This window comes from Camelus bactrianus, chromosome 32, assembly GCF_048773025.1.
Source record: "Camelus bactrianus isolate YW-2024 breed Bactrian camel chromosome 32, ASM4877302v1, whole genome shotgun sequence".
Classification (NCBI taxonomy): Eukaryota; Metazoa; Chordata; class Mammalia; order Artiodactyla; family Camelidae; genus Camelus; species Camelus bactrianus.
In genome coordinates, this window is record NC_133570.1 from 7,762,494 (window position 1) to 7,787,828 (window position 25,335).

Sequence of the window (25,335 nt, forward strand, 5' to 3'; positions counted from 1 at the left end):
GCCAGTTGCAAAGCTGACACCAGGGTATAAGTTACATGAGTCACAAGCGTTGGCTGTTGATTTCACAAGGTTCTGTCAATTGTCAAGGACATGGGGTGAGAGGTGTAGCCAACAGGGTTACTGAGTGTGGAGTAGGAGAATGCTTTCCAATATTTCGGGTTTTAAAATTTTTCTCCCCAATGATAAAAAATCATATATGTGCTCAAGTTCAGAAAATATAGAAAAATGGAAGGAAGGAGGGGGAAACTACAACTAGAAAAGCAGTGGGAATATTTTGTTGTTTTTCTTTCTGATCTTTTCCCCACGTACTTTTTCAAAATGGTCGTTCACTCTGCACGAACCATTTTGAATCCTGCCTCCTTTCATCTGCCTCAAGCATCCATGTTTCCCTGTGTGACTGCAAGTTCTGAGTAACTTCGTTTTGTCATGTGTGACAGTCTCTTGTGTGGCTGCATTGTAATTTACTGAAGCCCCTTTCCAGCACTGGGCAGTTAGGGTGCAGCGTATTGGTACTGTGTAGTTCTGAGGGCACGGAAGAAAAATGGGAAGGAATATATATTGTAGCCACTTGCTGACCACAAACCCAGGAATAGCAGTCAGAAAGAACAAGAATATTTTTCCTCCTTGTTGATTTATTTTGCACTCCTTCATTTATTAGTTACACTAAATATCTTTTCATATGTCATGAATCACTCATATTTATTCTTTTGTGAATCACTGATTCATGTATCCTTAGCCCATTTTTCTATCAGTGAGATCATTTTCTTATTGATTTGTAAATGCTCTTTATATACTAGGGATACTAATCTTTGTTCTGATAAATGTGTTTCATATTTTCTCCCCAAGTTTGCCTTTTGTTTCTTAACTTTGTTTACAGTGTCTTTTGTATATGGTAATGGCAGGCATTCAAAAAATATTTGCAGAAAGTAGGAAATCTTACCAGAATTTCGCTTTATGGCTTCTGAATTTCATGTCATATCTTAAAAACCCCTTCTCGGCTGAAGGTCATAGAGGTTTTTTAGTGCTTTTGTGATCTGAATTTTTGAAAATTTATATCTTTGAACTATCTGAAATAGATGTTGATGGAAATAGGGAGGTTAAAAATTTAGCTTTCTGTTTGTCCCAGTGGCTAATTCTACCACCATCTAGTGGATAAACCAATAAATAAATAAAATAATACGGAGTCTCGTAAGAGAAGCCCGTCATTGTCTCTGGCTGCCCTCACCTCCTTGCCATCCTCCCCGTGTATGGCTCTGCCCAGTCGGTCCTGTAGGGGCCAGAGGAACATGGAAGGGTAACATAAAAGAACATTTAAGCCATAAAAAAGGAAAAGCTTACTGATGGCAGATTTTCCCAAAGATGGGAGTTAACTTAGTGGAAGTCCCATTTTCTGCCACACCTTTGCCCCTGCCTTTTCCTCTGCTTGGTGCGTGCTTCCCCCCCCCCCCCCCACCGGCCACCTATCTAACTTACCACTCCTGGTAGCTAAGTGTTGAAAGATGATTAAATGAGAACATCCGGCATGATGCTGGTACCCAGCGGGCGCTCAGTAAACAGCGGTTCCCTTTCAGAAGGGACGACAGGCGTTTCAGGTGTGGCTTTTCATTCTCTGAGCACCTACTGTGTGTTGAGCCCTGTGGGAGCTCAAACCTGAGTCCAGCAGGAGCCACATGATCAAAAGACAGACAGCCAGAACAGGAAAAGAGCTCCAAGGCAGGAAGGCTGGGAGAGGTGTCTCAGAGAGAGCAGCCTTTGAATTTGGTTTTAAAAGATGAGCTGCCATCCTTGTCGGGCCATTTCTGGGGTGCTGCCTGTGGGTCAGGCAGTGCACTCAGCCCGTTACAGAAGTGAGTTCCCTGCTCCCCACTGCCCCCTTGGAGGTAGATATCGCCATCCTGCCTTATTTGTGCAACTGAGGAAATGCAGGCTCAGAGAGGTCAAGATACTTGCCCAAGGTCATACAGCAGAGAGGTGGTAGAGCCTGAATCTTGACCCCTAGCTCCAAGCCCAGATGCAGGATTAATTTTAAAATTTAAAGGGTTTGGGCAAAACCATAATAGAGATTTTGAAATCTAAAAAGAGTGAAAAACAGTTCAGAGTCTTGGCTGCCAGTGGTTGAGATGTTCTAGGCTGAGAGGATGCGCCCTTTGCTGAAATGCAATGTGTTACCCAGAGGAGGAGAAACTAACCCTCACAGCCAAGAACGCCTGGCCCTCCTGGCCCTCCTGGCCCAGGGCTCCGAAGGCCGGCACTTTCACTGAGGGGAAATCAAGTACAGAGCTCCAAACTCGGGCAGAGCGATGCCAGGGGGACCACTGCCAGGAGGAGCACTAGCAGGACTCCAGGCTGAAGGAGCCTCTCACAGAGTGGAGCCAGTGCCCCATTACACCTGTATTACACAGACTTCTCTGACCCTCAGTTTCCCCACTTGTAAAATATGGATAATGATCTCACCTAATTAAAGGCCCACTGGGTGGGTTAATTGAGAATGGAGAATGCCAGGCACTTAGCATGGTGCCTGGCCCAGAGTAGTAGCCCCATGCAATTCATTCAACAAATATCAAGCTCCTACTGTTTGCCAGACACTCTACTCAACATCAGGGGCGCATTGTTAAGCAAAACAGACGCTGTTGGGAGAGGTTACAGCTCAGTGGTAGAGTGCGTGCCTAGCATGCATGAGGTCCTGGGTTCAATCCCCAGTACTTCCACTAAAAAAATAAATAAATAAACCTAATTATCTCCCTCCGCAAAAAAAAAGACACTGTCCCTGCCTTCCTGGAACTTTCTATGCACCTCAGTCTATGGAAAATTAATTTATTATAATGAACATGGATTTGAGTCCTAGCTCTGTTGCTCCCTGGCTGGGTGACCTTGAGTAACTAGTTCTTCCTCTCTGAGCTTCTGTTTCCTCCTCTGGAAATACGTCCTGGTACCTCTGGGAGGATTAAGCGAGGTGAAGTGTGTGAAATCCTCAGCTGGGTGTCTGGCACATAGTAAATGCTCATTAGACGAGTGGCTGCCGTTGTTATTGTTGGTGGTGATATTATTATATCACCACCCAGTGCCAAGAAGGAAGACCCTCTCCAGCCTCTCTGTCCATATTTAAGCCAGGAGACCCCAAAGCAGCCGGCCCTGGCAGTGAAGGGAAGAAAGGTTGGGTGGACACACAGCCCCTGTCTGCATACCAGGGCCCCACACCCCATCTGCTGTGGAAAAGTTAGGATTAAAAGATCAAAGTTGGTCTCGCTGCTGCCATCAGTAGCCTGAGCCTCCCACCCACGCAGGCGCCCAGAGCCGGGGCCCAGATGGGAGAAGGCTTCTGTCTTAAATATACTTTGGAGGGGCACACGCATACTTCTGCATATATGTGTTTCTAAGCAGCCTCTCGGACAGCCTTTATGGCTTCAGCTTTCCTAAAAAAAGCTCTGAGCACCACTTTCCTTCAGATGGACTCAGTGGGAGGAATGAGACAGCTTTTCCTAGATTCACGACTCTGCACACACACCCCCCAGATCCCAACGACACCTTTTTTAAAAACCCAACAGCGTCAGCTAGTGGCGGAAGATGGAATAGACGTCCTACCCATCTCCTCCCACAGTGCCTTTGGAAAGGCTGATGTGGTAGTAAACTATTATACATCCATTGGCAGTATTCTCTAGGGGCTTAGATCCAATGTAACCAAAATGAATTAGTCATTTTATTAAGCAGTTTATGCATAAAGAGCAAGTTGATGGCTGTAAGACAACGGCGCTCCGCTTCCCGACGACGTGCCCCCCTCCCTGCATGCCCATCAGGACCTGCCACCTCGGATGGTTGTATTTGATCTTCCGTGTCTACCAATGTGCTCAATTAATACAAAGGATTTGTATTCAGATACTTCTGATTTAGGGTCCCCTGTTTGGGGCTTTTTGATTCAGATTGGATCTAAAGCCGTTTGATTCCTTTTGCCACTGCTCTTGTCTATATATTGACGGTCTGTGTGTTGGAGGAGTGAAGTGGGGGAAATAAAGTTCCGCTCACTGCTCTGGGCAGCCACGTGTCTCGGCTGAAAGGTTTCCAGTGGTGGTGCTGAGCCAGGCAGAAACCTGGGCTCCCTGGCTTCAGACGAGGAGTTACAGGGAGTTACAAGATTCACCAGGATGTGAATCTTGCCAGGCGCAGGAGGGGGACACAGGTCTCTTTGGAGACTAGGGGCTCAGTGGGACGCAGCACTCCCCAAGAAGGGTCACAGTGACATAGGGAGCAGCCTCCCTGTGTTCCTGGCACAACACCCACTTTGAACACATTGCATATCGGGTATCACCTTTCTAGAAACTTCCTTCTAGATAAAGTCTCAGTCAGGTGCTAAAGCATCTTAAATGCCTGTGGAACACCTGTGAATCCCTCCTTTTAACCAAGGAAGACCTAGCGTCAATCTCAAGGTCTTGGGCAAGCAATGGGGTTAACTAGAAATTAATAACATCCGTTTTCTTGATTTTTTTCTTTGTATTTATTTTTATGGTTAAAGCACCTTCTGTTTATGATACAGAATCCCAATGATCTATTTACAATAGTGAACCAAATATTCCTTTAAAATATATTTAAGTTAAAAAACATTGACTCACACAAGGAAAAATATTAAGTTGGTCATTTTTCGGGGACAGGTGGGTGCAGCGCAGGTTGTGGTGTGAGTACACCAGCATCTAGCATTTAATTTGAGCCACTTGGGTTCAAATCCAGTTCCACCTTTTTCTAGCTTAATGATCTTCAGCAAGTGGCTTCCCTCTCCTGGGCCTCAGTTTTCTCATCTGGAAAATGGGGGTGATAACAAAGCCTCATGTGGTTGTTTTGATGATTAAATGTGATATAAATGTATGCAAAGGGCCTGCCATATGTGGGGGGGTGGGTGGAGAAATGTCAGTTCCCTGGAGCTTTTGGCTCAAGATACTGGGTAGGGGTCTCCTCTGCCCCACGCCCCAGCTTCCCAGATGCAGGTGCCATCTGCTCCAGGATGAATGGTTGCTGGAGCTGGGGGGATGAAGACCAGAAAGTAGCATTTGAAGGGCCAGAGCCTGTTTTGAACCCAATCCCCACCCAGCAGCACTGAGACCAGCCTACAGAGATGGGAGATGGAAAGCTGGCACCAGAAGTTACCTGGCATTGCCAGCTTCTCTGAGCCCCACATCCTCATCTGTAAAATGGGTCAGTTGTGAAGAAGGAGCTAAGTTGTGTATCTGGGACAGTAACTCAGGGGAGATTGGTCAGGAGGTTCTGCCCCCCTTTCTTGGTCTGACGGGGGCTGTTTTTCCCAGTGCTTCCTAAGTCCAGATCATTCTCTGTCAGCCCCCTGCTAGCTTCCTCATTTCCTTCAGGGCTCTGCTCAAATGTCACCTCCTTCGCAAAGCCTGTCCTGAATGGACTGCCTCAGTTAGCATGCTGCCCCCAGCACACACCTCAGGCCACTCTCTCCCCCAACTCTGCTTTATTTTTCTTCTCAGCCCCCTTACAGCCATTGGTTTATTTGTCCTTTGTCCAGTTCTCCACTCTAGAATGTCAGTCTCTGGAAGGCAGGAATTCCCTCTTATTTTCTGCTGTATCTCCAGGGCCCAGAAACTTCCCTGGCGCAAAGCAGATACTCAGGAAAATATCTGGCAACTGAAGAAATGGTATCTGACACGTGGCAGGTGCTCAGTAAAAATGTACGGACACATAGTAGGTGCTCAGTAAAATGTACTGAGGAATAAATGGCTGAATTAGAGATTATATTAGTTTCCTCTGGCTGTAACAAACGATCATCATCTTAGACGCTTAAAACAGGCCACACTTATTGATCACCTACGATGTGAAAGGCCAGAGTGGGGCCCTGGGGAGAAAAGGGGACTGAGGAATGAAAGCTAGATGCACCCAGGTTCCTGTGACTGTCAAGTTCTCTGAGAAACCTCTCCCCCAAATTTTAAAGGTTTGTTGCCATTTCTTTCTTCAACTCTTATGTTTGTAAGAGCAGCCAGTGATGTTTAGCTGATGCATCGACTAATACCTGTTGCACCCAGTAAGCAGGAAGCCCTTGGACGTGGCAGCTACCTCAACAGAGCATTTACCTGTGTGTGATTTGGCAGAATCTTCAAGCCGTCTGGATTCTAGTAATTTTTCCCCCCTAACTCAGCGCCCAGCAGTGTAGCTCAGGCCTCCATGGATTTCTCCCAGATGGGAGAGTTGGGAAGAAATTAATTTACCCCCATACGTAAAGTCTACGAATTCTGTGGGGAGGAAATAAGAGTGGAGTACGCCTGGGGAAATAAGTGATCATCGTTTCTGTGCACTTTTCAGAGCAGGGACCCTGTTCAACCCACAGCCTGATTCCTCAGTAGTTGGAGAGGATGAACATGCAAAGGATCAGAGCCCAGCACCTGCTGCTTCCTCTTATGAAGTGGCCTTGTCTCCCTGGACGACTGGTGGAATGGTGCAGCGGGAGGGAAGTAGGTTAGGCTCAAGTAAGGACTTCCTTCCTATGAGACTTGGAGGCAGCAGCTCCTTTGTCCTGCCTCTGTCACAGTTGGTATCCAGTCAGTTACCATGTGTTACGGGTGAATTGTGTGCCCCAAAGAGATTTGTTGAAGTCTTTAGCCCTAGTACCGGTGAAGGAGACCTTATCTGGAGATAGTCTTTGCAGATGTAATCACGATAAGGAGAGGTTCTCAGGATGGGACCCTAATCCAGTATAGCTTATAAAGAAGAGGAAAGAGAGACACACAGAGAGGAAAAGGCCATGTGACGACAGAGGCAGAGATTGAGGTGATGCCTCTACAAGCCGAGGAACGCCAAGGATGGCCAACAACACCAGAAGCAGGGAGAAAGCACAGGCAGATCAAGGGCGCGCAGCTCTGACAGTACCTTAATGATTTGGGACTTTGACGCCCCAGAGCACACACAATGTGTTAGTTTTCTGGGGCCGTCATACTTAAGTTTCATTAACTGGGTGGTTAAAACTATGGAAATTTATTTTCTCAGTTTTGGAGGCCAGGAGCCCAAAATCAAGATGTTGGCAGGATTGGTTGGTTCCCTGTGGAGATGCAGAAGGAGCATCTGGCCCAGTCCTCTCCTAGCTTCTGGTGGTGGCCGGCCATCCTGGTGCCTTCCGGGCTTGTAGACGCATCATTTCAATCTCTGCCCCTGTCTTCACAGGCGTTCCCTGGGTGTCATCTCTCTGTACCTTCACCTCTTCTGTAAGGACCCCAGTCATTGGATTAGTCAGCCCTCATCTGAATTTGATTTTGTCTGCAAAGACCCTGTTTCTAAATAAGGTCACTTCCTGAAGTTCTGGATGGACATGAATTTAAGGGAATGCTGTTCAACCTAGACCACCCCCCCATCAGTTCTTCCTTTCTACCCCTTGAGTCTGAGCACTTCTCCCCACTTCTCCTGCCACTGCCTGATCCCAGCATCGCTGCCTGGACCATTGCGGTAGCCTCCTGTCTGGTTCCCTCCACAGCCCATTTTTCACACAGCAGTTTGGCTGAGCCTTTGAAAAGGGCAAATTAGAACATGTCACTTCCTAATGCTCCTACAGTAAATCCTATCCCCATCCCTGTTATCGGACTGGGATGTCAGCTGCACACAGAGGGCACCACTGGGCCCCCCGCAGATGCCTGACAAACTTGTGCCAAGTGAAGCAGATGCAGGGACTCGTGGGTCCCCTGTGAGCTCTGCCCACCTCAGACTCACCACTGTGGAACGTAGCAGCAGCTGACTGTCCACATTTTACAGACCAGGAAACTGAGGCTCTGAGAGGTGAAACAGTAGTCCCACGTTGGTTTGGGCCCTCTGGAAGCATGCAGATGCCAAGATGGCATTAGATGTGCAAGAGGTTTATTGGGAAGACGCCTGTGAAGGAAGAGGAGAGGGAGACGGGGAGCCCGGGACAGCCTGCACACGCGATGCTGGTCTGGCACCTGGGGAGGGAGGGGGGAAGGAAGGAGGGTGGTAGGAGGACCCTCGGACTGCAGCACAGCCCTGAAACAGTCTCGGCTCAGCTGATGTGAGCCCCAGAACAAGACGTGCTGGTCTCCTCAGGCTGCTGTAACAAAATACCACAAACCGGGTAACTTAACAGAATTTTATTTCTCGCAGTTCTGGAGGCTAGAAGTCCAATATCAAGGTACCAGCAGGGTTGGTTTTTGGTGAGAGCTCTCTTCCTGGCTTGCAGAAGTCTGCCTTCTTGCTGTGGCTTTTCCTTTCTGCACATGCAGAGAGAGAGAGAGAGAGAGCGCACGCTCTGGTGTCTCTTCCTCTTCTTATAAGGACACCAGTGCTGTCACATTGGGCCCCACTCTTATGACCTCATTTAACCTTAATTACCTGCTTAAAGGCCCTGTCTCCAAATACAGTCGCAACAGGGGTTAGGACTTCGACGTAGGGATTTGGGGGACACGTTTCAGTCTGTAATACCAGGTTGCCTTTTCCAGCGTCGGCAGGACTGGCCTGGCCCTACTGCCCTGGTCATGCTCGGTCGTTGGCTGGGAGCAGGCCCGGGCAAGCGTGGCCTCAGACTACTGCAGTGGATCCAGAGGTGCGGCACCTGGAGACTGTCACCAGCTCTTCACAGGACGTTCTTTCTTGAAGGGAGAGCTGAGTGGCATGTCCCACGGCTGCCGCATGTCGTAAGAATACGGCAGTGCTCACTTAGAGTCTGCTAAGGCGCCAGGCACAGTCATGGGGCTCAGGGTGCTCGTGGGATCCCTGCACGGCCCCCTGTGGTGGTCCTACTGTTATCCCTGTTTTACTGATGGGGTAACTGAGGACCTGAGTGACTTTTCCTTGGAGTTTCACAGCCGGGGTTTGACCCTCCCTCGGCCTCCCAGCCTGTCCCCCTCCTCCTTTATCTAAGGGTGGCTTTGGGAATTTGGAGGATTCACAATGTTCAGACCTCGAGTATCAGCTGTGAAGGCGTTTAATAATCACCCTCCCTGAGAATTCCAGCTCCAAGGAATAGGTCCAAGGCCAGAAAACACTCACTTCGGCAGGACCTCACTCCTTTCTGATGATAACCAGTGTCGACTGAGTGTGTGCCTGGGATATACTTGTAACAGAAATTTGAACGTGGAGCCTAGAGAAGTCTGATGCTTTGTCCAAGGTCACACACCAAGCTGGTGGCAAAGCCAAGAACAGAACTCTCAGTCTCGTGCTTCTGACCTAAAATCCCCCATTCCCTGCCGCAAGGCAGCTTGGCCCACTGCAGAGGGTCACCAGGCACTCTGGATTCAAATCCCACCTCTACCGCGTTAACCTCGGTGACCACAGGTACGCGCTGTCTCCTCTCTGGGCCTTCATTTTTTGTCTGGAAAACGGGAATAGTAGCGTCTACCTCATTGGGCCGCACCTTGGGGAAGCGATTGCACCTCCCTGCCGTGCCTCAGTTTCCCCATCTGTAAAATGGGAACACAGTAGACCTACCTCACAGTGTTGTGGTGAAGATTGAATGAGTTCCAATCCACTTAAAATGCTCTGGCTGTTCAGATTCAGCTACAGCCTGACTTTGGCTGCGTCATCTGAACTCCCTGCCCACACTTACTCTCTCAAACTGGGGATCCAGGAGGAAGCACAGTGTGGGAAGAAGAGGCCAAGGGCCCACCTGGGACGTACCACCAACTCAGTAGCAGACTTCAAGGAAGTCACGGGACCCCACTTTTCCCCAGCTGTGCACTGGGGTGGGAGTGTTGGACAATTGACAGATTGTTCCTCCTCGGTGTGACTTCCTAAGCTGAATCTTTGAGTCCCTGAGTGGAGTTCAAAGAAAGATTATTGGATTCTGAGTCTGCTGGACACCGATGAGAATTTACAAGGCATACCCTGTCCTGAGACTCCATGAAGTGTCACCATGCAGACAGCTGGCTCCCAGAACACCGCGGGACCGGGTGTGCTGTCCCCTCTCAGGGTAACAGCAGCCAACACTTATGAAGTCCTACTGTGCTCACCGGAGAGGTTAACTAACTGTCCAAAGGTCACACGGCTAACTTGGAGCTGGAGCTGACACCAGCAGTCCTTAAATCACACTGCTTCTCTCAATAATCTTTTTTAGCCTTCCCAATAATAACTTCTGAAAAGTAGAAACTTACATTTCCCATTTTTTAAGATGGGAGACCCCCAGGGGATCTGAACCAGAGCTGGACTTCAGATTCTAAGGGCTTAACTCCTCTGTTCTACCCAGTACTGGCAAATGAAGGCAGAGAGACAGAGCCTTGGAACCCACTGAACTTGTACTGAGTGTCCGCCCCACCCCACTCCTCCAGACTCTCTGGGGGCCACCTGAGATCACCTTCCCCTGGACAGAGCACACAGGGCAGCAAGGAGTGACCACAGGGCCTCCGAGGAGAACAGAACGTCAATTCCTGATCTCTGAGAATGGGCTAAATGACATCCTTTTTCACCAGAGCGGCATCTTTTGGCTTGGACAGGCGCCTGGCCCGCCAGCCCCGAGCCACAAGCTGTATCTCTTCCACTTCCCTGGAACCGGAGCGAGCCCTCTGTGCCTGCCCAGAGCTGCCCCTTCCCATGTTTGTCTAACCTCCCTGACCCTGGCAAGCGCTCGTCGCCTTTTTCTTCCTTTCTCAAAAACCTGGACACAATAGGAAGCGTTTCCTTGAACTTATTAAAAAATCCAGACTTGTAAATTAATTTGTCCGTGTTGTACAAAGGCAGTGCAGATGGACTCATTAGCATGCACACAACAAATAATTATAGATGAATTTTTAGCTGGCCTGCCTAATGCGCTTGCTGGGTTAATTATGTCAATGTATAATTACATCAGCCCGGGGAGACATAATGGCATACCCCGCTGAGCAGGCCCTGCCTAATGACGGGGCGCGGGGGGAGCGCTGACAGAGGGAAGACGGCAGCGGCGTCCCAGTGCACCTGCTTACCTCGCACAAACGCCCATTGTCCAAGCCTTCCGCCACCCAAACAAACAGGCCGGAGGATGGGGATGAAACCAGAGGTGGCCTTGTTCCAGCCAGACCTGAAGGCCCCCAAGTAGAGACACTACCCCATTTCTTCTATCAGCAGATATTTATTGGGTTGGACTGTGGGTCAGGCTTCAGTCACCCACAAGGGGTCCAGTGGAGGAGTGAAAACAGATGCAGTCCCAGCCCTGCTTTGTTGTGAAGTTTGCAGTCCAGTGAGTGTTTGGGGCGGGGGGGGATAGCTCAAGTGGTAGAGTGCATGCTTAGCATGCACAAGGTCCTGGGCTCAATCCCCAGGACCTCCTCTAAAAATAAATAAATAAGTAAACCTAGTTACCTTTCCTCCTCCCAAAAAAAAAAAAAAAAAAAAAACTTAAAAAAAAAAGACATAGTGAGTGTTAGTTAATAATGCGAATCAATGAAAATTGGAAATACAATGAGGTAACGGTGCAGACAACTGGAGGAGCTCATATCAGAGGACTGACTGGTCAAGGAAGTCTTCCTGGAAGAAGTGGGATTTGAATTGCAAAGGCAAGTAAGCATTAACTAGCTGAAAGGGATTGGGGAGGACAGGGTGTTCCTGGCAGAGGCTCCTGTCCAAACAAAGGCTCTAGGGTGGGAAGATGCATTTGAGGGACTGAGAGAAGAAGACCAGTGTGTCTAGAGCTCAGAAAGGCAGGGATAGCAAGGGCTTCCATTTTTTTCAGCTGACCAAGTGCCAGGCACCATGTTGAGCACTTTGCATGAATCTTCATCACAGCCCCATAAGGTTGATACTATTGTGGTGAGCCACAGAGAGGTAGAGCCATTTGCCAAGGTCACACAGCAATCCTGAGAAGCAAGTATGGATTAGACCAGGACCAGGGACATCTGACTCCAGGGTCCACACCTCTGCACCAGCAGAAAGCCGTGGCCGAACGGATGCTGGCAAGAGACCAGGAAGAGAGAGGGCTCCAAGGCATTAGAAAGAACTGTGGACCAGACCCAGGCCCCTTGGTCTGGAATAAGGAGGCCTCCACATTCCTGGGCCCCATGAACACCCTCCTGCAGTTGCTGGAGTTAAAAGTTCCATACCACTGGGACAGGAACTCTTTATGGCATCAAAGAAAGAGACCCAGACTTGAGTCTCTCCACTCTTCAGCAAGTCGCCTGATTTCTCTGAGCCTCAGTTTCCTGATCTGTGAAAACAAGTTGGATCCAAGTCAGCTTCCAGAGAACATCGTGGGAACCCATTCCCAGGACTGGCTTCGTAACCTGGAAGATGCCGCACCAGCCTCCTGCCCCAGATGGAGAGCTGGGGGGAGCCTCCTGGAAGAAGAGTTGTTGGATTCTAGAGCTAAAAGAAGAGGAGGTGACAGGGTGGGAGGCAGGACAGAATTCCAGGTGGAAGGGCCTACAGTCCTCAAATTTAGCTGCTGGGAAATTCAGGACCTCTTATATCCAGGTATATATCTCGCCCCCAGAAAAACCGTCATTTAATCGACCACAAGTATCACAAATGATGGTGCAATGGTCCAGATCCACTGAGAAGCACCCCAAGGATTATATGTACAAGATGCCATTAGGGAACCGCGGGTGAAAGAAAATAGGGAGGGAGCTAGGAGAGGTGGGAAACTGGGTGGAAGCATCCAGACCATGTACAGCCTAAAGAAGGGAGCACTGGGTGAGGCCGGGGGCCAGTCCTCGGCCCTCAGGGCAGTCATGTGTCCCCCAGGAGCAGGTCTGCTTCTATCCCCGCTGCCTGCAGCCCTTGTCTGGGAAGTCTCGCGGGAAGGCTGAGCTCAGACTGTTGGATTTCAGAGTGTGCCTGCTGGGTCCTTGCCAAGTGACGCTCCCTTTGGTTGGAGGTATGCAAGACACAGTACAGTGTCTAGAATCAGAAAAATGCAGTTATTGTGACAGTTATTATTGTTATTACATTCCCAGCTGAGCAGGACACCCATGCCCATGGGGACGGCCCCTCTCCCCGTGGGGCTGCTCTCTAAGTGCCTGGGAAGATCCGCTCCCTCATAAGGCAGGAAGCCCACGTTGCTCCCCTCAGCCACCAGAGTGATTCCAGACGGCACCTGTGGATGGTTCCCCCACCCCAGCTCCCGGGCCCTGCGGCCTCAGCCTGGGCGGCCCCAGCCCCTAGGGATCCCGCCACGCTTGTCCTCCTCTCTCTGCGCAGACCCTGTGCCTGTGTTTGAGGCGACACGCAGCCCAGACGACAGACTGCAGTCCCCCAGCTTTGACCCCAGCGGGCAGCCGCGGCGAGACCTCCACACTTCGTGGAAGAGACACCCTGAGCTCCTCGGCCCCAAAGGTACTGATAAGGCTTTCATGGAATGTCCATAATAAACAAATGGTCAGGGAACTCAATTTTATCATTTTAGATGTAAAATGGGTCAAGGTACACTTCTGCTGAAACAGACCAACCCCACATCTCAGAGACTTAATATATTTGAAGGATGGAAAAGTTGCAGGGAATGCTCCACGTAGCCATTCAGGGACCCAAACTGTGGTGGTCCTGCCACTGCCAACACTTGACTTCCAGAGTCGCAGTGAATGTTGACAGCTGGCCAACAGGCGAGGAAAGAATGTGGAGGATCACTCCAAGGTTCATGGGGTGCAGGCCTGGGCGTGGCACACATCCCACTGGCCAAAGCTCTGTCATGTGCCCACATCCCACTGCAAAGGAGGCTGGGAAATATAGTCTGGCTGTGTGCTCAGGAGAGGGAAACAGGATGTAGTGAACACAGCACTGTCTCAGCCCCAGACAAGACAAGTCAAGAAACTAGCAGAGCTAAAAATATAGTGTTTAGGTTTACATATACTGTGATAAAAATGTTTCAAAGCGAGAGAATATGAACAAAACTGAGCATGGTAGTTACCTATGGAAGGTGAGGTAGGAGGCCACTGTGGGCAGGAGCAAATAGCAGGTGAAAGGCATGGGTAACCACCCAGGTCTTGGGTGTTCATTGACCTGTGTTCCAGACACTGTGAGGGGCACCGAGGACACAGCCAGGAGCAAAACAGACAAAAATCTCTGCCCTTCTAGAGGGAGAGACCGATTGTCAACCAATAAATTAATAAAGTTGGTGAGAAAGCCTTTGGGAAAAAAATTCAAGGAGAGAATTAAGGGAGAGTCAGGTGAAGGGATGCTGGTCTAAGAAACGGTTGAGCAGGATTTACCTCAGAGGTCAGTAAGCTTTTTCTGAAAAGGACCAGAAGGTAAATATCTCAGGTGGTGGAGTCCATGCAGTTGCCATCACAACTACTTAACTCTGTGTGAAAGCAGCCATGGATAGTGTGTTCATGAGTGGGCAAGGCTTTGTTCCAATAAAACTTTATTGACAAAACATTTAGTGGGCCCAGATTTGGCCCATATGGAAGATAAAATGGGCTGAGTCTTGTCAAATGAAATTGTGACATGAAGTTGCTTCTCAGGCAATATCCAATCTCTCACACTCCCCCAAATAGTGGGAATAATCCAAATGTCCATCAGTGGATGAATGGAAAAAGCAAAGTGTGATATATCCATAGAAAGAAATATTACTTGGCCATAAAAAAGGAATGACAGACTGACACATGTCCAACCTGGATGAGCCTCGAAAACATTATGCCTAGGGAAAGGATCAAGTCACAAGAGGGCATATGTTATGATTCCAGTGATAGGAAATATCCAAAATACACAAATCCATAGAGACAGAAAGCAGAACAGTGGTTGCCAGGGGCTAGGGAAGGGAGTGGGGAGTCACTGCTTAGTGGGGACGGGTTTCCTTTTGGGGTGATGATGGTGTTCTGGAATTACTGGTATTGTTGCACGATATTGTAAATATAGTAAACATCACTGAATTGTGCACTTTAAAATGGTTAAAATGGTGAATTTTATGTTGTATATATTTTACCGTATTTTTTGAAAAGAATAATAAAGAGAGCCAAGGAGGCTGGAGCAGGTCTGAGAAGGCAAAGGAAGCCTCTGGCTGTGCTGTCTGGGGCCAGCAGGATGGGAGCTTGACTTTCTGGCACACACGCTCGCCAGGGCTGCAGCCCAGCTGATGGCGGTGACAGCGGGTCCCGGCAGCTGCGCTCCCTCCAACACTGAGTTTGGGAAATTGATTCTTCTCCCAGCACTGTTGATCGATCCAGTTTGCAGAAAGCGGCTCTGGCTGTCACGCCATTCTCAGGGATGGGCGCTTTTCATCTTTTTCTTCCTCCAGAGCAGAGAGAGGGGACATCACCGGCCGGGCCCACGCTGACCGAGGGGAGCCGCCTCCCAGGCATTCCCAGCAAAGCTCTCCTGACTGAAACTTTGCTGCAGAGAAATGAGGCGGAGAAACAAAAGTGAGTGGGGGTAAGACGGGCAGGCTTCTGCCGCCCGACCTGGCTGGGTGGGACCCGGAAAGTCGCCCCCAGCCAAGGACCTGGGGGGCATCCAAATGCTGGTTGGAGATGGAGACACAGGCTTGGGTTCAAGCCACATCTCAGCAGTGCAGGGGCCAACCCTGGGCAGGTCGCATCACCCCTCTGAGCCTCAGTTTCCCCATCTGGAAAATGGGCTCATTGCAGTGTATTAGTCAGGGCTCTCAAGAGAAACAGAACCAGTACGATTTTTTTTTTCAATTAATTAAGAGGTGTATTCCAAGGACTTAGCTCACACGATTGAGGCTGGCAAGTCTGAATGGGTAGAGCCGGCCAGCAGAAACTGTCGGGCGGGAGTCAGTGCAGAGGCAGAATTTCTTCTTCCTCAGTTTTGTTCTTAAGACGTTCAGCTGATTAGGTGAGGCTCAGCCGTGTTATTATGAATATTCTCCTTGGCATCAACCCAATGTAGATGTTAACCTCATCTACAGAATACTTTTGCAGCAACACTTAGCTTAGTGTGTGACTGAGTGACTTGGCACTACAGCCCAGCCAGGGGGCACACACGCCTGTCACAGGCAGTGTCTGCTCCGAGTCTGCCATGAGAATGAAGCAAAGTGACGCCTGTATGTGCCCAGCTCAGCACTCAAACAGAGACACGCGGGTCAGTACATGTGTGCCTTTACAGTTGGTGCAGTGGTGATAAAATATGGGTTCTTAGGGCATTTCTAGGATGGTTTTATGATAGCTGTTACATTTATCCTTTCTTCCATTCCCTTTTCCCTTCATTCCACATATTTATGGAGCCACCTACTGTGTGCGAGGCACTGTTCTAGGAAACAGCAGTGAAAAAAATGGACAAAACTCTCTGCCCTCCTGGAGTTTACCTTCCAGTGAGAAAGACACAAATAAACAAGATAAATAAGCAGTATGCTAGATGCTAAGGATTGTGAAGACAAGGCAGAGGAGGATGAGGATAGCTGGGGGCTGAGGTTTTCAATAGAATGTTGGGGGAGGCCTCACTGAGAGGGTTAGCACAGCCTTAAGGAGGTGAGGGAGCCTGGCAGGTATATGGGAGGAGGGAGAACGGTCAGTGCGAAGGCCCTGAGGTAGGAACATGCCTGATGTGTTTGCACAGCAAGGAGGCTGGAGTGGAGTGAGTGAGGGCGAGGGGGCAGGATGAGATCAGGGGAAACAGGGCTCCTTACCTCGAGTCACTGAACCAGACAAGGTGAGGCCCAAGCTTTGTGTAAACCCTCCCCTAGCACAGGTAGGGACCCTCTTTCTCCACTGAGATGCTTGCCCCAGCGGGCTGGTAGGACTTCCCAAACCCCTGCCACAGAAAGGGGAAAAAAATGCCTCCTCCAGGGACAATAGGAGTAACTAATGCTATTGAGGGAACACGGGGTGCCAGGCACCGTGCTGAATGTGCTCCACAGCACTCACCCAGGCAGACCCCACCAGAAACCCCACTTTATAAACAAGGAAATTGAGGCCCTGAGAGGCCAGGTCACTGGCTGCTGCAGCAACTTAACTGGACACTAGCCATAATGGAAGCCACACCTCAGACATTCAGCAGGGCAGCCAAGTTCCCGAATGTCACGTTTAAAGATTCATCCAAAAGACAGAGGTGCGGATTACAGGGAGTGCGCGAGGGGACGGGAAGCCAGGGTGGGCCGGTCTGCACACCACCTCTCTCTGCAGGGGCCTTCAAGAAGTACAGATCACTTTGGCAGCCAGACTGGGGGAGGCCGAGGAGAAGATCAAGGTGCTACATTCAGGTATGTCTGGCACACGTCCCCTGCCCTCACGCGGTGCCCCGGCCCCACCAGGAGGCCCAGTGGGAGTGGGAGCTCAGGTGTTCTAGAATCAGGAGTGCAAGAAAGGTGTTTGGGAAGGGAGAGGAAAGATCTGCATTGCCCAGCGCGGATCTGAGCTCCAGTCCCCGGAGGTCATGCTACTGTGGAGAGAGGATTTGAGATAAAATTAAATCAAGGATGACAAATGCAAGTGCCTGGCAAGCATCCTAGCTGGCCAGATTAGGGGAGACAGTAGGGAAGGGTGGGGTCTGGGTCAAACTGGAAAAGCCAGGCCTCATGTAAAGAAGTGGCCGCTGCTGAGTGCCAGCCAGGCACTGCCCTAGGGCCCAGCGTGGCCAGTCCCTTCCATCTTCCAAGAGCAATCAGAAATCTGGAATTTTGTGGGAAATCCTTCATTTATTATAATATACACATATCTGTTGACTTCGTTACTCCCCCCATCCCCCTAACTTCTAGGTCTGGACCTCAGAGTGGATGAGCTCGTGGACGAATGGCCCCACCCCGGTCCTGGAGTGGCCTAAGGGTGTTAGGGGGCTCATCCCCCAGGTCCTGGGACAGACCCCTTCCTCCACTTTCCTGGGTCCCCTGAGCTTCATAGACTCGTAGAGGATCATGTCATCTGCCCTCGCACCGTGGTCACTCCACAGCCCTCCCAGCAGCTCGAAGCCCCTCTAGGGGCAGGAAACCCCACCGTCACCAGTTCCGAGAGAAAAATCTTTCCTCACTACCCCAAGCCTCTTTCTGCCTTCTGGGCCCCACAGAAGAGGAGTGTGTCCCATCCTCCCTGGGGGTGGGGGGACCTCACCCTCGTGCTTTCATTTTTCCCAGCGTTAAAGGCCACGCAGACAGAGCTGCTGGAGCTGCGGCGGAAATACGATGAGGAGGCGGCATCCAAGTAAGTGAACGCCCTGCTGAGACAGGCCTCCTCCCTCTGACCCTCCCAGACCTGCCTTCTCCTTCTGACGCCTCTCCCTTGGCCTCTGCCTGAGGCACCCATTTAAAGATGCACCCTCTGCTCCACGCCCCCGTAGGCACACAGCCGTTCACCAGTCATTTGTGGTGCCATTCGAGCCGCCCAGACTGTAAAGAGCATCCTGGGCTGCTGGCCGGGCAGACTGCTGGGCAGGGGCTCCCCCCAGCCTCAGCCCCCTGGGGCTGTCCCCACTCCCCAGCTTCACAGTCCAACCCTCCGGCCCAAGTGTCGTTCACTTAAATTACTATGGACTCAATGTTTCTTCCGGTTTTAAGGCATTACTTAAGCCACAAACACTTATTTAGCGCATGTTGTTTACCCAGTGCTATGCTGGGTCCCTGGAGGAAATAACAGGAAACACCCTGTCCTCAGTCAAGGAGAGACAGACAGACACCGAATTACAGGAATTAATTCTTTCATTCACAGACACTATTGAGCATTTACCGTATGCCTGGCACTATTGCGGGCACATGGTAAATGCTAGGAAGGGAAAAACCGGGAGCAGCAAGAGAGAATAACAGGGTTGGGGGGGTCCTATTATCCAGGGTAGTCCCAGAGGACTTCCCTGAGGAGACGACCTTCAGAGTGAGACCTCAGAGGTGAGAAGGAGTTGGCCACGTGAAAAACGCTGGGAAAGGTGCTCTGGGCAGTGGGAACAGCTTGTGCAAAGAAGGCCTTGAACCAGGACGTGCATGAAGTACATGAGTGGCTTTTAGTCACCAAACGCTCCCCACAGGCCCCCTGTGGCGCCCACCCCATGCTAGGCAGAGAAGCATCCGAGGTGGTTGAGGCCTGTCCTGACCCTCCAGGTGCTGGCAGTTCAGGGGGTGGGGGAGGCACACAGCAAGTAAAGGGGGACCTCCTAGGGGCAGGTGGGTTTCAGAGCCCAGGCTCTATTCTCTTGAGGAAGGCTTGCTGGCAGAAGGCGCAGCAGAGGCAAAAGCTGGGGGGCGTCTTCGGAGAGTGGATGCCGGGGGCAGATGGGAGGCGGGGCTGCCTGGAAGATATGCAGTGCCGAGGCCCCATTTTCCTTTCCCCACAACCTGGTTCTTTTCCCCCAGCCTGGTTTCTCTCCAGTAGGAAAGGTGGAAGGCGGCCTCCTCGGGCCTCCAGTGAGAGACCTTTGGGTTGGCAGGAGCTGGGGGATATCAGGAGGGGCGGGGGCCCCGTCAGCTGCCAGAATCCCTTCCTCAGGGCCTTGTCTTTCTGTCTCAGGGCAGATGAAGTTGGCCTGATCATGACCAACCTGGAGAAAGCTAATCAGGTGAGGAGATGTGTGTCAGGGGTTCATTCTGCTCGGGGCAGGGGGCCTCTGGCCAGGCTGGGAGGCGGGGGCTGAGCTACATGCCATGCTTAGCACTGGAGCCGGGAGATGTCTGGGACCCACTCCCTGAGTTTGCAGAGGAAGGAGGGCAGGGGTACAGGCAGAGCCCTCAGAAACAGCAGCTGGTGGGGAAGGGGTCAGGGAAGACGTCTCCGGGAAAGGGCTGTGGCTCTGAGGCCTGATGCCTGGGGGGGATGGGACAGCAGGCGAGGGAGGCAGCGCTGTGACCAGGGATCTTGGGCCCGTCTGCAGGCCATGCTGAGACTTGGGTCTCTCCAAGCCAGACTGAGTGAGGAGCCCTGTTCCATCTGTGGGGGGCTGCTTCTCTCCCTCCTGCTTTACCTGGGATCCCAACCCTAGCCTCCTCCCAAGATTGCCAGCCGAGCGCTGGGTGGACCCCAGTCTTCTCTGGGGCCTGCATCTTCTAGTCCCCGCCCAGGTCCTTGCAAGTCCTTCAGCTTCTCTGAATCTCAGTTTTCACTTTTAGAAATGGGGTTCCCCCATCCTGCCTTCCTCTGGTGTCAGAGGAAGTGTGTTACCACTGGGGGGCAGAGTTGGGCAGGACTTTGAAAGGAGGAAAGGCATGGCCACGAGGGTCCAATCTGGAGTCCTGTGGGCCCACTTCATCTCTCTCCCTGGAACCCTGGACACCAGCATCTAGGGTCAGGGCCCGGACGGGCCAGCAGTGAGCCAGGGCGAGCGGTCATTTCCAGGGGGTAGTTGAGGGAGGCCTCCAGGAGGAGATGCTTTGCAGCTGGGATCTAAAGTCCAGGCACTGCTCTCCTGAGGAAGGGCATTCCAGGCAAAAGGCACAGCAAAGGCAAAGGCCTGGAGGCAAAAGTACTCCCTCCTGCAGAGGGAACTTGGAAAAGAAGAACATTTGTAGATTAATTTTTTAATAGGTAATCCCTTTACGTAGTTCAAAACTCAAGGGTACGTGAGGGCATAGCCAGGAAGCAGTCTCCCCTCCCTGAACGTGGCCCCCAGTTGCCCTCCCCCTGGCAACCTCTCTCACAGTTTCTGGGGTCTCCTCCCAGAGATCCATTCACAAGTCCATTTGTGAATCTATTTTTACCCCTTTTTAAAATAAAAATGATAGTTACTACATACACCCTCCTGAACCTTAATTTTCCTGTGTGCATGTCTTGGCGCTCATTCCGTATCTGCATATAAAGCAGCTCCTTCCATTTTACAGCTAGATCTTCTAACCCAGGGGGCAGCACACTTTCTGTGGAGGATCAGAGAGTCAATATTTTCGGCCTCGCAGGTCACACTCACAACCATCCACCTTTGCCGTGGTGGAGTGAAAGCACAGACCATATGGAAACGAATGAGCATGGCTGTGCTCCAGTAAAGCGTTAATTTACAAAAACAAGCAGCAGGCTGCCATTTGCCAGTCTCCAGTCTAACCCGAACCCTATTGATAAACTTTGATGATTTTTCCAATATCTTACCATCATCCCCGACACTGCAGTGAATAACCTGGTCCAGATATCATTTCATACACACCCGAGCCACTAGATAGGGCACATTCCTAGAAGTGGAATTGCTGGGTGGGAAAGAGCTGTGTGTTTCTCATTTGGCGGCTGAGGCCAAACCCTTCTGCGGGGTTGTGCCAATTTACGCTCCCTCCAGCGAGGTATGAGGGCCAGCTTCCCAATCACCTTGCCAGTTCCATCAGACTTTTGGATCTTTGTCAATCAAACAGGCTTAAGAAAAGAAATCTTGGTTTGAACAGGAAGCATTTTTAATAATGTTTATTTTTTCTGAGTATAAAACTAAAACCTGCTCATTATAGAGTATTGGGAAAAAAAATAAATGTCATCATGTTAGGTCTTTAATATCTGTATTTATTAATACTATCCTAAATGTGAACAAGAGGATTCTGGAGCAGAGTAGATCATTATTACTTGTATAGTAAAAACCATGCCAGTTTTCCCCAATTCTTCCCCTAGGGTGACGAGATGGGAACCAGATGTCATCCTGCACTCACTGGAGTTTGTACTGTAGACCAGGAACCTCCCCAGATTGGAATCTAGGTGGTTACATAGGAGAGGGACCTTCTGAGAAAGGGAGAGAAATGTGTCTCCCAAGTATCATGATGAATAGAAGGGCAGGATCCTGGGTTTTTAGCATTTGGAATGTAAATACTTCTCTCCAAGGGAGGACTAAGACTAGTAGCTTTGAACCCAGCATTACAGCTCAAGGGATGTCCCCCTGGTCAGGGTCTCATCCACTCCTTGAAATGTCAACACCTACCTCCCAGGAGGTGAGTCTCTTTGGAGTTCTTGTTAGCCAGTCAGTCACGTTTCAACTTCCCAGGTTTGTCTTTTAGCCCGGATCCCAAGTCTCCATCAGATTTGGTCAGAAAGCCCCAACTGTGCAGAAACATAAAAATATTTCCTCTGCACCCCACACACCCAAAACAAAACTGACTCCTAATTTGAACCATGTCTGGACAAGGTCAGATACCAATACATAAACAAACAAAACAATTTGAAATAAATCAGTGAAATATGTGCACGGATGTGTGTGGGTCTCTGTGTGCGTATAACGTGCGTCTTGATTGCCAAGGTCAGTGAGTAAATTAAACTTAATCACTATGACCTGCATCACCAGCTGGGGGTCAAAATACAGCCACAGCTCGTTTAATTTTCCAGGTAATGGTTCAAGAGCCCATATACCCTGTAGATGTTAATAAAGTAAACCAGTTATTGACACATTTGTATGTGTCGGGCATCAAACTGAGATACCTAATGAGCTATATTTTACCAAATCACTTACTTGCAGAACAACCCTATGAGACAGTTGCTTTTGGAACCCCCATTTTACAGATAAGAAAACTGAAGTGGGGGAGTTGAAGTTCCTTGACCAAAATCACACGGCCTGAAACAAAGTACAGATTTCTCTCCAAAGCCACAAGACTCCATTGCTGACATTTGGATGCTTCCTTCTAGGCTTTTTTCTTTAAAATTGAAGTGTTAAGATTGAATTCAATAGACTGTGGCGTTCTGACTTTAGACATATTTCAACACCCCTCCTTCTACAATAGATGTATTTCATTGCCCCCATTTCACAGAAGGAAAACTGAGACTCAGGGAGTGTAAGTGACCTTCCCAGGGGTCTGCAACAGCTGTGGGCTGGGAAGCCACCTCTGTGGATGCCTCCTCGAGGACTCACGCCACACCACGTGGCACGGGAGCTGGGGACAAACTCTTTCCTGCTGACTAGCCAGGCCTGAAGTTTACTTGGCAGACAGAAGTGGCCTGGGAACGTGTGAAAACTTGCCAGTCCCACCAAGACAACATCTCCCTTCCTGCCCTGGTAGAAGGGGAATGTTCTGGCTCTTCTTGGAGTCCCAGGCACTGCAGGGGTACCCACAGCCAACTCAAGCATCCAGAACCCAGGAAATAAGAGCCCAGGCCCTCAGAGACCTGCCTCCCCAGCCACCGCCTGACATGGTTCAGGGAGGCAGTGGAGGATCCGGGGTGGCCCCTCTCACCTCTTAACCATGCTCCCCCGATTCTCCCCCTCAGAGAGCCGAGGCTGCCCAGCGGGAGGTGGAAAGTCTTCGGGAACAACTTGCCTCCGTCAACAGCTCCATCCGCCTGGCCTGCTGCTCCCCACAGGGACCCAGCGGAGTAAGGATGGTGGGGGATCCAAGGGAAAGCTTGGGAAAGGCCATGTTTGTGGGTATGAATATGTGAGAGACGTCTTGTGGGCGGATCATTTGCACTATGTGAAATTCTGCACATGAACAGGTGTGGGTCTGTGTGTGCATACAGTGGACACAGCATCTTAATTGCCAAGATCAATGTGTAGTTAAATATAATTCCCATGACTTGCTTCACCAGCTGAAGGTCAAAATACAGCCACAGCCCTTTTTAACTTTTCCAGTTCAAGTTTCCGTATACCTTGAGTAACAGGAAGTCCAGTATCTTCTTTTGGAGCCCACCCCCCCTTACCATTCCTTGTTCAGGAATGCCAGGAACTTACTCAGGCCAAAGAGGATCATTTCTATCGCCAGATGCCCAGCACGAGCGGTTGGGAGGGCGAGTTTGATCAGTAGAGCGGCAGTGCAGTTTTGGTGGCTGCCGCCAGGTGTTGCTGTTGACCACTGGTCTTGCTCTGCTTGGTGGGTGTGTGGGACTGCTGCAGGGGTGCCCCCCTGGTTCTCAGTCCCTACCAGACCGCAGTGGGGCCACATCCCAAGATCTCAGATTGACACTCAGATCAGCCATTGGTTCCTGAAACATGCCACGGTGATTCTAGCGGGTTTCGCAACCAGCCCTGTGCTGCAAAGAGCTGGTCTTTGGTCAAACCAGGGGTTTCTGTGTTAGGCCTGATTAGTCAGCGGGTCCTTCTCTTTCCTCTGGGTCGGTGCCCTTTTGGAGTCCTGGAGTTAGGGGATTTTAATCAGAACCACCCAGCCTATCCTTCCGTCATGCAAGAGTCTCCTTTGCTCCTCTCCCAGAAAGCCTTGGCTTCCTTATGTAAATTGGTCCACCTCTTTCCAGATCTCTGTATACCTGGGGATTCGATTCATGATTGCTACATGGTAACAGGTCAGCGCTAGGGTGATTTACAGTCTTGGCCCACAGACCTGGAGCGGCCAGCATAATTTTCACTTCACCGGATATGCTGGTACACAGACCCACGAGTCTGTATCTGCCTTTCTATTTAAATATTGGAATGTGTCTCTCTGAACACGTGTTGGTGTGTATGTGTGTGTCTGTTTGTGACCTCTGGGCAAATAACTCCTTGCTTTCCTGGCTTGTACAAATAAGACTTAGCTTATGGGGTTACTGAAAGGATTACAAGTAAAATACCTAAAATGGTGCTCGGCTTACGGTCTGTGCTAAGTAAATATTTGATGCTACTGTTATTACTAGTGTGTTTCGGGTGTGTAGGGGCGTTTTTGCCCACGTGAGCACATGGACTCTTTGAGCATATACATGTCTCTGTGTGTCGTGGAGACGAGTCCATGTGAGTGTCTCCTTGATGCCTGCGCACTTCTGTGTGTGTGTGTCAGCGGGAGTGTCCCCACAGGTAACGTGTGTGTCAGTCTGTGCTGTGTCCACCTGTGCCCGTGTCCCAGGAGGCAGCGTGTGTGTATCAATGTGCCTGATGTCTGCACAACACAGAGAGAGTGAACACGAGAGAGACTGAGAGCCAGAGAGCTCATGAGGACACCTCAGAGAGAACTTGCCAGTGGTTCTTAATTAACCCCAGTGGAACCCAGCAGATGCCTGTGTTAATCAGCCACGGGGAACTTTGCTGGTTTAGGGGGTGAGCTTTTCTAAGCACAACAGTGGCGCTCGATGCTAATTAATTTAATGTGTTAATGGCATCCGCTTCCTGTTTTAATTGGCATTTATCTCCATGGAAGAATAGCCGGGGTTCGTAGTGGTCGGTTGGTTTTTCTTTATAAAGGCTTCTTGGATTCATTTGTAACTGAGCCCAGGGGCAGCCAACTTCAGGTCCCCTCAAACAGCAACCTCTTTACCTTCATCCAGGACACAGCGGCCATTTCCTAAAACCTGGAGACGCTGTGGGGTTAGGGGTTGGCGGCAAAGGAGGAGGAGGAAGGAACCACCTTAATGTGGCTCATGGCTGCAAGGTCTCATGTCCCATCCCGTGGGTCTCTTGCTGCCTGGGATGGGAACATCCCCCTGGGGTGGGACCTGGGCCCGATGTGGAAACTCAAACCTTTGTCTGTGCTTTTGTCTTGGCCAGGAACACCCTATCACCACCACTTCCTCAACCAACTGATGACTTCCTTTTTTTGTTCCTTTTTAAGAAATGTTTTATTGAATTAGAACATCGATAAGGGAAAATGTGTGTATCGTAAGTGTACAGCTCAATGAATTTTTCAAAGTGAGCACACCCCATAACCAACTTCCAGATCAACAGGAGGAACATTCTGGCACATGGGAAGCC

The 25,335-nt window shown here is 50.2% G+C and overlaps 1 protein-coding gene across 7 annotated transcripts in view; it reads left to right on the forward strand.

Moving 5' to 3' along the window:
• Positions 1 to 25,335, forward strand: part of CUX2 (cut like homeobox 2) — a 241,003-nt gene that overhangs the window by 188,875 nt on the left and 26,793 nt on the right. For all 7 annotated transcript variants that reach the window (XM_074356279.1, XM_074356275.1, XM_074356276.1 and 4 more), the window contains 6 exons: positions 13,105 to 13,239; positions 15,137 to 15,260; positions 16,983 to 17,059; positions 17,927 to 17,993; positions 19,287 to 19,335; positions 22,932 to 23,036. In XM_074356279.1, coding sequence (XP_074212380.1) covers positions 13,105 to 13,239; positions 15,137 to 15,260; positions 16,983 to 17,059; positions 17,927 to 17,993; positions 19,287 to 19,335; positions 22,932 to 23,036 — 557 coding nt within the window. The remainder of the gene's footprint in view (positions 1 to 13,104; positions 13,240 to 15,136; positions 15,261 to 16,982; positions 17,060 to 17,926; positions 17,994 to 19,286; positions 19,336 to 22,931; positions 23,037 to 25,335) is intronic.